The following is an 11,235-nucleotide window of genomic DNA, read 5'->3' on the forward strand; positions in this document are numbered from 1 at the left end:
TAATGTGATACCAGTAGATGAAACATATATTTGCTAGAGATTCAACATGCCACCATGAAATAAGGTGTTCCGCACAAAAGCAGAAATGTAAAAAATCTCCTTGGAATACTAGAAGACTAGTTTTGGTATCTACAAAAGAGTAGTAGTTTCATGAAAAACATATCAATTTACACGGATTTAGCTAATCTGGGACTTCCCTTTTGAAGTGTGCCCCTGAGAAATCTCTTGTTCGAAGAATTAGTATTCTCTTACACTTGACCCTACCTCTTTATCTCAACAAGAAGCAGGACTCCCAGGCCTACACAGGAATGCTCAGCTTGGGATAGGTTGCATGGGCATGGGGTAAAATGGAATTGAGCCTTAGCCACTGCTGCCCACCCACCAAATAGAGAGTGTTAAGGGTCGAAAAGCAGTTGAAGGTTGGTTGAAGGTGCCTCGCAAAGAGAGCAGTCAGATTGGATGGCTTCTTATTATTCCTCTCTTCTGATTGGTTCTCTTCCCAGTTTGTCCCGCCCTAACATTTTTCGTCATAGTTTTCGTTGACGAAATAAACACTGTTTGGGCCAAGGCTACATCCATTGAAACTGATGTATCAAAGCAAATGACAATGTAATTCATACTGTTCATTTAAAAAACGGACAGTGTGTGGGTCTCTGTAACCTGTATTCTCCTGAATGGCTTTAGTATCTAAATTGATACTCACTGGATAAATAATCAGTAGTTTCATGATCCCAAACCCTTGTGTCACATTTTCTTCAATACTTGAAGTCCTGTTTGTTAATTATGATCCCATTTATTGTAAAATAGATGATAAAGCAGGGTTTGCTTTATTGTGTAACTACTTTAGTGAGTGGAATGTGACATCACCCCTCACTAGTACACTCAGCTCCACCCTCAGCTCCACCCTCACATCCAACAAACAGCATGATACTGACCAAACTGCCAAACTCAAGCCTTCAGAATTGTATGTTTTTACCCCCCCTGTAGCTTTTCAAGTGCAAACATCTACACAACACACTTTAAATTGAACACCTAACTTCTACCTGCAAACACTGCAGGTGTTCTGACTGTAATTGCACATGTAAGAACTGCATGTTTTCCTTGACTTAGCAATAGCTAGCTATCGGCTGACACTGCACCCTCCCGAGGGCAGATCCAGGTTGTTCTCTGGGATGCTCAGGTTGATGAAGAGAATTATGCTCCACAGATTCCTCACAAATTGCACACTCCTCTGTTGTAATTTTCTTGAAAAGTGTGACCTGCGCTCAGCAGGTTGCTGTCCTGGGCTGGCTGGCTGCTGTTTTGCTGATGAGTTACTTTGCAGTGTTCGCACTGAGCAGTTGCCCTCAGTTTACCTCTGTGTTGAGAGTTCTTCTCTCCGCCCTCACGCACAGAGCATCTGAGAATGACGGGCTCAGGCTCACGTCCAGGAAGTGCTCTGTTGCAGATGATGAGGAAGCCCTACACTCAGACAGCATGTGATATCTCATAAAAATGAATAGTAAAGGGGTTTTTAAGCCTTATTGCCCCATTGAGCGTTTACGGAGCATGCATGCTGTTTCTGAATATCCCCCCACACACCTGCAGACATCATTACATGTTTGGCTGGTTTTATTCTGCTTTGCAATTTGTGTGATTTCATAATTTGTACACTTTGTGCTCTGTGACAGAGAGACATTGTTAGCACAAAAAAGAAATACACCAACAAATCCACATTTATAAAACAGAATTGTGATTTAGTGATTCACTATTATTTAAATACTTAGTTTTATCCTTAGAATTGTATATATTAGCTATATTCAAATTATATTTATATTCATAATCAGACACAGACACCAACAACCTAAGATTCACCATGCCATCCCTTACCATCTCCATAATCCTAACCCTAATCCTGTATATTTGGCCCTCTGTTAGCAACTTCCACTCTCCAGTTTTCTGACGGGTCAATCTGAATTTTTTGTGGTAACTATGTTCCCTCTCACATCACAAAAAAATATCAAATTTTCAAGAAAGTCAAAACTTTCATATTGGGTTAAAATATAAAATATCATATCTCTGTCCAAAGTCATTGGGATTGAAGGAAAGTTGGTGTGGGTATATAGAACCCGACACTCAATCAACAGCCTGCCATCCCCTACCATCTACTTAACCCTAGCCCTATCTCCATAACCCTAAAGCTAATCCTGTAAGTTAGTTACCAACTTACTGTCTAGATTTGGATGGATGGATCGATCAGAAATGTTCGTAATGGGTAGGTAATGACCTAACTATGCTTTCATTAAACTTTGGTAAGAATCGACCAACTCATTACATAACAAAGAAAAGGTCAAATTTCAAAAGAAATCCCTATTTCTTATCATGGGCGAGAGTTGGTGTATGTTTATAGAATCATACACTCTACCAACAGCCTAAGACCATTGGAGTGAATGGTTGTTGTCAACTGGGATTGGCTCCAGCCTACCAAGACCCTCATGTGGAGGATCAAGGAAGAGACAATGATTGAGAGAGTGACTCATTTTTGGACACAATCAGAATTGTAGAGGCAGCAATGACAACTAAATAAGTTTGCAGTGGCAAAAGGCTGAGCAGTGTTCTCCAGAGCGATGATTTCCAGCAATAGTTTCCAGCCCGTCCTGAGGGATTCTAAGGTGGCTCAGGACAGATAGGATATAGAAAATCCCTTTAGTGAGTTCTGGGTCTAGTCTGGGGTCGTCCCTCAGTTGAGTTCACCTTGATAAACCTCCAATGGAAGGTGCCCAGAGGGCATCGCAATCAGATGCCCGAACCACGTCAACGGCACGGCATACATAAACCATAAAACACGACCACAATAAGAGATGGAATGTGAGAATCGTTTCTCTATTTACTGTGTAAAACATTTGACATATACACTGTATGAATAAATATGAACAACATACTGGAGTACTAATTTGTGAATGCTCCCTTTAGACCCAGGGTTTTATAGTAAGACAGCCAGTGGCTTTGTGTTAATTAAAAATTCCATCTGCTTTGGAGACTCGACATCTTCCCAGTGATGGAAAACATTCTTTCTATAATATCCTCTGTGCAATCTCACACTGGAAAGCAAGAATGAGCTCAATTAATTTAACTCATTAATTGCCATCAGAGGTGTGATGAGCGAATAAAAATTGAACGTGTTCCATTTCTTCAATAACGATACTGGGGGCAATTCGCTGTGTGTGAGATCAGTCTCGTCTGGCTGGGAATCCAATTTTCATATACACGCTTTTGTGGTTGTACTCCTTTTGCAATGGACTGGGTGAAAGGAGTAAAACACAGGCTATTATGGCGCTCATAAAACGCACTTTGATTTAGGGTCAAATTCCAACACGGGTGTAAGATTAAAAGTTCACTTATGTCACAGTAATGGTAAGATGGAACATCTTTTTTCCCTCCTAGTAGACTTTTACTTGCAAAGGGTTGTAGAAAATATTTGGAAATTGACATTTTACATGTAAGGATTTTATTTGGTGTTGTCTTTTTTGATGACGTGGCAGACACCGATCCAATGCTCACCGTCAGTTTTGAACTCTCGACCATGTTTGATTGGTAAATGGGATGTATAGTATTTATAGTGTGTCTTTACAGCAAATCTTGGGCAGTCTTCTTCTCTGATCCACAGCCACCACAGCCTCTACTGAGTTGCTATTTGGACAAGCAACAAACATCAGATTTTCAGAGCTTTAGGCAGAAAAAAAACATTTGATATATTTTTGCATAACCAGGTTTTATCCAGATCCACAAAACACATTAAATCTGTTTTTCTAATTTGATTCAAACCCTTTGATACTTTGACATGCAATTATAATCTAATTTCTACAGTCTCAATAGTATGAATGCTCAAATCGCAGCACATAATGATGACGTCAAAACCATTACTTTCAGCCATGAGTGGCCGTCAGTGTCATGGAATATGTAATACCCTGACATATGTTATATGTCATGGCATTATATATATTCCTTGGAAAAAAAATGTAGAAGAAAATAATTGTCTTTTTCCTCATTTTGATTTACTTATGGATCACTTGAAATACATGCCACCCCGAGGCCTGTTATTGGTAAGTTTTGCTTTCAATTATGGGAGGAAATTAAATCCAATTCCAGACAGATGCCCAGAATTGTTTCAACTATGTGTTTTTTTTCTTCTTTTTTTTTTTTTCTTTTATGGTTTTGCTTGGAAAGATACCAGCTGTCTGAAACCTTCTCGGTCCTTTGCAGAAAGCATTTCTTATAATGTCATGCACATTTAGTGTAAAACCATGAAAACTCTCACAGATGCCTCTCCTCAGCAAACTTGTCTTTAACACATGATGGACAGCTACTGTCTGACGGTACGTCTGCATTGGACGTGCAACCAAATTGTCCCGACGAACCCTTATTAGATTTTCAATTTAATAACATGAAAAATGAACTTTGAAGTCTTGGGTTTGGTTGTGTAACAGTTTTTTCCCCTCTTTGATGCCAGGAGGAGAGAAAGCAGAGAAAAAGGCAGCAGCCCCCACTCAAGAGGACGCCAAGGTGGACGTGTCTCGCTTAGACCTGCGTATTGGACGCATTATCACCGCAGACAAGCATCCAGATGCCGACAGTCTCTATGTGGAGCAGGTTGATGTGGGAGAGGCTTTACCTAGAACAGTGGTCAGCGGGCTGGTCAAGCACATACCTCTGGACCAGGTACCTGCTGCGTAACTTCTTCTAAAGTTTTATACTTTTAAATACTTGGTATTTAATAGGAAACCCGGTACTAGAGGCCCGAGGCTAATTTTTGAAGTACTTTAATATCAATAAGCGCTGACGTTAACAGCGAAATTGTTTGTCTATGACGGATTTTCACGGTTCCTAATCATGAGGAGAGATCTGCGTGTGTCTCTGTTCATGAATTCTGTCTGAAGTGGTTCCAACACTGAAACTGTTATTCAGAAAGTAAGTCTGCGCATGGACATCCAGAATTAATCACCTGATTGTGTGTTGTCTAAAACATGGTTGTTTAAGCATATTATTGATTAACATTAAACAACATTAAACTGATTTAGTTCCCCTAATTGTAAAGAATGAGACATTTGTTTGAAAATGAAATATTTGGAAGTGGCCACAGTTTTTAATGTATAGGCGGTATTTTCGTAAAATACAAAATGAATGACAAGTCTAAGTAAAAACACGTTTTTGGCTGACTGTGTCGCAGCAGTGCAATTTAGTAGCACGGTCTTATAAAGTGTTCTCTGATTACAGTTGGAAAGATTGAGCTATTGCTGCCTTTTGTTTTCATGTCAGTCCATTACTCACAGAAACGATAAATCTATATTCAGATTCCTGTTTGACTTTGTCGTTAACCGTCTTAATTATATTAGTTATCTTTTTTATGTTAGCCAAGCAAGAAATGAAAATCTGAGGACATACTTGACACATTCATGGCTGCACTTCTGAGTGTGGATAAACAATAGACACCATTCACTAACGCGAGTCAGCGGCAGACGAGACGTTGAATAACTGTTAGGACAGACGTCTACAGTACGGTACTGAGCAAATTGGGTATAATGTTTATTTTTTTCACTGTTGTGTAAAGCATGTGGGCTGTAAAACTGTAGTTTTTATCTTCTGTCGCCCATGCAGATGCAGAACCGCATGGCAGTCCTTCTTTGTAACCTGAAGCCAGCCAAGATGAGAGGGGTGGTGTCCCAGGCGATGGTGATGTGTGCCAGCTCACCAGACAAGGTTGAAATCCTCGATCCTCCAGGTGGAGCAGTACCAGGAGAAAGGGTTACTTTCCAGGGCTTCCCAGGTACTACAGTCTGATTATTGTTCCCTCACAAAGAGGTTATGCCTTCAGTCGTCGCCGACAGGATTTGGCATGCGTACTACGTTACTAATTACCGCAACTCCTAGACCGTTTGCGATATCTAGGAAATTCAAAAACTATGCACTGGAGACCTGTTCAGTGTGTGACCCCGCCTTTAGCCATAGGTCAGTTGAGATGGATGGATACCAAAAAAGCAGAGAAATAGAGCTTTGCGCTCATATACTTGTCATTACGGTAGAACCCCAGGACTTCCGCGGAACGACCGCCCAAAACAGACAAGATTCACCAGCTCGTCGCACGTTTGTGACGTCAGCTTCTCAGTACGGTTGAATAATGGCCAGATATAGAAAGTGAAAGTACTCTTGGAAAAAGGGGCAGAAGCAAAAATTCTACAGCCATAAAATCGAAATAAATCCAGGCAGCCTGAATATCATGATGTCGGATTGTAGCGATGCTTCATCACCACAGTTGATGGTGATTGTTGTTGACCACTGAAAGAATTTCTCAGAATAGTACCCACAAACTGCCTCTGTCTTTAGGAAATGAAGGGTGTCGTTGAGCCTCCTTGCTGCCAGAAGCAACACTCCACAACAATCATGATGCATTCTCAAACTCTCGGTTGTGTTTGTTGTTCGCTAAATGACCAGTGACCGCTGATTTTAAACAGTCAATCTACGATCATTCACTGCTTTGGATTTAACCTATTTTTTTGTAGCCAATTGTAAGGATAAATATTCCAATTGCATTGTTTAGTTTAAATAATCAAATGTGTATTTTAAAAGAAAGTGAACCAGTCATTACAGGGTTAGCGTAAAGGACTTTCCAAAGATTTAACCATTGATAAAATGTGGCTATATGTGGCTGTAATTATTAACTAAAAGGTTATTGTTATGAAGTTCATCTGACCAGACTTGTAGAAAATATTCCCATCAATCCACTGCAGGTGTGCTTTCCCGACTAACGCGCTCAAACTTCAAAGTTGCCATCAAAACCTGTTTCAGGCTTCTGCTCAAAAGTGATTGGTGCTACTCTTGAGTTGTTAACTGGCAGAATTGGCATTGGAAACTGAAAATGTGTTTGTGTGTTCACATTCTGAGAAGGTTTAGCCAAGAGGAATAAAACACTTGACAGAAGCCAGCCAGCCAGTATCAGCTTTAAGATGTTGCAAATGCCAAGCAACATCAAATATGAAGCCACTGTCAAAACCCCCCCAATTAATTTACAGTGTGATATTCTAAAAAGTTTAGTAGTGACTTTTGTACAGCTTAGAACAAACAACAGTTTAAGAGCGAAACATTTTCATGTTAGATTTAAAATTCAAATATTTAAATGTATTGGTTGGCGAGTTGCTCACAATTTTTATTGACTATATCCAATCTTCTCCAAAAGAGGACTTTAAAAGGAAAAGTTAAATCTTTAATTTCCATTACTATATTAAAACATATCATACATTTATCTTCTGATGAAAGAATTTTTTTTTTTTCCCCCATTTTTCACCAACTATATAAAACATCAAAAAGTACTGGTCTTTTTAAATTGGGTTTAATTTGTGAAATTTTTAAAAAATTATCTTTCAGTTTGGCTCGGAACAAAAGCGAAGAAGAAGAAGGTTACATTCATCAGAGACACAATGGTCTTTGTTGCAACATACACATTTTGAAAGCCTGAAGATGTGTAAAGCTCAAACCATGAGAAGGAGTGGAATTAAATGAATGACCACTGCTTGAAACTGGTATTGACTTTGCATCATGCTTTGAATTCAAATGAAGCAAGATCAATAAAGGGACTGAGATCAGTGCCCGAAAAACACCACTTTCAGACGATCTGACATCTAACAAATGCATTCACAATCAAAGTGGATTCGAACATGCTTGGTCCAAGCAATGCTTATGTTTTAAAGCATTGTTGGTTTGTTTTTGTTTGTCTTTTAGACAAGAAACTCACACTCTACACACACAAAAACAGAGCCCGTTTACAGATGAAGAAAGCCTGGACTGCTCACACCCACTTGCTGTGAGCAGATGCAGGTGTGGTCATCAGCAGCTGATGACCACACCTGCATCTGCTCATCAGCCGCGAACGACTGAGCAGAGCAGATGCAGGTGAAGAGCAGATGTAACTGGTTCATCAAACTGCTCCAAACGTGTTTCCAACTGTACGATTTAAAAAACATTATATCTTTATATAATTTATAACACGTTGTATTTCTTGTTTCTGTCCCGGTAAGAGAAACAAGTTGTATCGTACAACTGCGGAATTTGGTGCGATTTATTTGTTTATTTTTGATTCCATAATTAAGAACATTGATTATGGCAGCTTCCGTTTCAATGGTTCAACACACAAACAGCGGAGGTACAGGGCAACGGCAATGTCACTGCTGTTTGAAATTCACCGTGTCGCTGTGGCAAACAAATATTAAGTAGAGCTGATCAGGCAGAACAGCTGTGACTGTGTACTGTGCAAAAAAAAAAGAGGAAAGAATGAAAAAATTAAGTATGCAAGTTGCCAAACATCCCAGAAAAGCCTGGTTGAAGAAATTACTGATGTAATCAAACTCTCTCTGATGCGTGTGTCGTATTTGAAAGCCCTCTTCAGCTTAATGTCCTGATAATGCTGTTTTTCAACATAACAAATGGGATTTAAGCTTAATCTCTTCTTTTCACCTGACGTCTCAGAAGAAGTGAAGTGAAGTATTGGCTGAGTGTGTGTGTGTGTGTGTGAATTTGTCACCTCTTTACCTGGATGTTTTCCTTTTTTTTATCTTTTCTTAAGGCTGCTGACAATGTCTTAGCATTAAATCTTCATGTCCTGTCTGTCAGGTTTAGAGCTTATTGGTGTCAGTGTTGGTGTGGTGTTTGGATGCCGCGGAGACTCCCAGAAGTGTGAGATCAAATTACCAAATATGTGTGTCAGCCCTCGTTTATTGTGTCTGAACACATTTTGGAAGACACTGCAGGAGTTAATGAAGGTCTGACGCCGTAAAGCTTCTTTCGCGCTGAAGCTAGCGGCTCTACCTGGGACTTGTGAACCCATGTAGCACCAGTGGTACGCAAGCTTCCTCTGGTGAAAAATCAGAAATATGATGTGATAATTGCGTTACTTCAGGAGCTCAATATTTTCTCAGGTGGTTCTTGGTATGAAAACTTTGAGAGTTTACCTTTTGTATATTTTACTTTTGGCCTCTTTCAGTCAATCTTTCTTTTGATGTGAATGCTAAGTGGTTGGCTACAAACAGTAATGGCTAACAGCTATGCTAACTGCTGGAAAATGGCTGCATGTCAGATTGTTTTTGCCAGCAATTATGCAGCAAATTGCCAGAAAATTAAGAAATTGAGGAAACATCAAATCAATAATTGTTCACCTGGATTTTGTTGGATCTTGTCGTTCCACCAATGCTAGTTGGAAAAAAATAGGGTCCATAGGTTCTGACCAGGACTGACTAGGATGTATTCAGGACATCTATGACTACTACCAGACTGCAAATCAGACATTTCTACAGTTCAGAGTTAGAGAAATTACACATTAAAAGTCCAATTTACACCTTTTTATAATATTAAAAAAATTTGAGATGTAAGTTCTGACCAGGGCTGACTAAGTTGTCTAGGTCTTGCTTCCATAAAACATGACCTTGCCTAAAGTATACATATAAAAAGCTTATCATCAAACATACTTATATACTATATATCAATAAAACCTCCTAAATTATAGACACTAGACCATTAACGTGGGTCATAGCAACCGATTGTTACGGATCTTAGCAATTAAATGTTGGCGTCTGATCAAAGGTGCATCACAAAGTACAACTTCTTTACTTTTCTCATGGGTGGTAGCAAATGTTTTTTTGTAAGTGCTATTGTGTCGGTTGAAATCATATTTAATGTTTTGGTATCCATTATCAACCCCCAAGACACCGAGGCTAAAGTGAGCAACATAAAAAAAGGAAACACATTCCGCACAATACAAACCTTGCAAACCGTGGATTGAGTAAGCTCTGGTAAAGTATTGTCTAATTTGCAGGAAGTCTTTTCCTTTGTCTAAAAAAATGGAGCAGAGACAAGTAGCTCAATGCTCACAAAAATCTGAAGCCAAGAATTTCTCACTCTGCTTCGCTCCAATGACACCGGATGCATGGATTAAGGTGAAAGCTTTGCACTTTCCTCCTCCTAAATGTTTTGCACGAAAGACACACGTGTGCTTTGTTCGTGTCACAAAAGAACGCATTTAACGAGCTTGACATGTATTGTTCACGAGACACACGTGTGAAAGCATCAGACTTGTTTTGAAAAAGAACGCATTTAACGGCTTGAGTTTTACTGCCTGTTCAGCAGTCCGCTCGCTCTGACAAGCTGTGAATGAATTGTAAGAAGTAAGAATTGCGTTTTGGATATGATGATTCCACTGGCGCAGGATCAATTGCAATCCGCCCGCTCCACTCACATGCTGTGAATTTATTGTACATGTATAATTGCGTTATACAGCATATCGCTATGATTATTATTATTACTGTAACGTATGCCATTTTAAATGGGCAGATAAAGTGGATCATTACGTCGAAAGATGTTCTTCTTGTGTTCAGTCGCTCAGACTATTCACTATATAAAATACACCTGTAACTAGGACTGTTGGGGTATTGATTTTTTTATCCCCCCACACAAATTGGCAAAACCATCTCTGAAACCGAATACTGAGTTACAGCAGCTGTAAGTGCCACTTGTCGTGTCTCTGCTATATCCTGTTATTCAGGCAAATCCCTCACAGACTCCTAATTGACAAAAGCAGTGGGCCACATGTACCTCCCGAGGTATAGATGTTACATTAGAACAGTCAGACGTGATGCTGGCTTTGTGTTCTTGCATTAATTCTCTTGTAAACCTCACCCACTGCGTTGTTGTTCCCACGTCCGTGTTTTAAAGAGATAGACGTGTGTTTCTTCAAATGACCAGTGTGTAAGATTTAGGTGACATTATTTCCAATTGGCAGAAATTATATATAAAATAATTCTACTGTGTGTGAGTGTTTGTGTAAGTAACAAATACAAGCATCAAACCAGGACCAGTAGTCCCCATAGAGACCAAAACCTGGTTCTCATGAGGCAAAATCTCACGTCTGAGGAACTGGTTTAAGGATAAGATAAGACAATTCGTTAACTGCCGATGTTTAAAGTTGGGGATAATAGGCTGTGGAAATGAATGAAGAAGAATACCTGCAGAAACCTGAGTGTGTGCCTGTGATCACCTTAATAAGATAAGATAAAATAATCCCTTATTAGCCACACAATGGGGAAATGTACGGTGTCACAGCAGCAAAGACAATAAAGGTAAAGGTCTAAAAACAAGTTTCTCAGGCAGACTAACACACCCCAGATGATGTGGATGGGAATTAAATTTTTATTGCATGTGTACATTCAACTGGAC

At 39.5% G+C, this 11,235-nt stretch overlaps 1 protein-coding gene across 1 annotated transcript; it reads left to right on the forward strand.

Moving 5' to 3' along the window:
• The first annotated feature begins 4,459 nt into the window (after positions 1-4,459).
• LOC122772480 (aminoacyl tRNA synthase complex-interacting multifunctional protein 1-like) lies at positions 4,460-5,832 on the forward strand. The gene is made up of 2 exons (XM_044030576.1): positions 4,460-4,698; positions 5,635-5,832. The coding sequence occupies exons 1-2, from the start codon at positions 4,483-4,485 to the stop codon at positions 5,815-5,817; spliced, it is 399 nt and encodes a 132-aa protein (XP_043886511.1). The 5' UTR covers positions 4,460-4,482; the 3' UTR covers positions 5,818-5,832.
• The last annotated feature ends 5,403 nt before the right edge of the window (positions 5,833-11,235 follow it).

Source organism: Solea senegalensis, linkage group LG7 (assembly GCF_019176455.1).
Source record: "Solea senegalensis isolate Sse05_10M linkage group LG7, IFAPA_SoseM_1, whole genome shotgun sequence".
NCBI classification, from domain to species: domain Eukaryota; kingdom Metazoa; phylum Chordata; class Actinopteri; order Pleuronectiformes; family Soleidae; genus Solea; species Solea senegalensis.

Coding starts and splice junctions, on each gene's coding strand:
- LOC122772480 (XM_044030576.1), top strand. CDS start 4,483: ATGCCAGGAGGAGAGAAAGCAGAGAAAAAGGCAGCAGCCCCCACTCAA. Junction 4,699..5,634: donor AGCACATACCTCTGGACCAG/GTACCTGCTGCG, acceptor TCGCCCATGCAG/ATGCAGAACCGCATGGCAGT.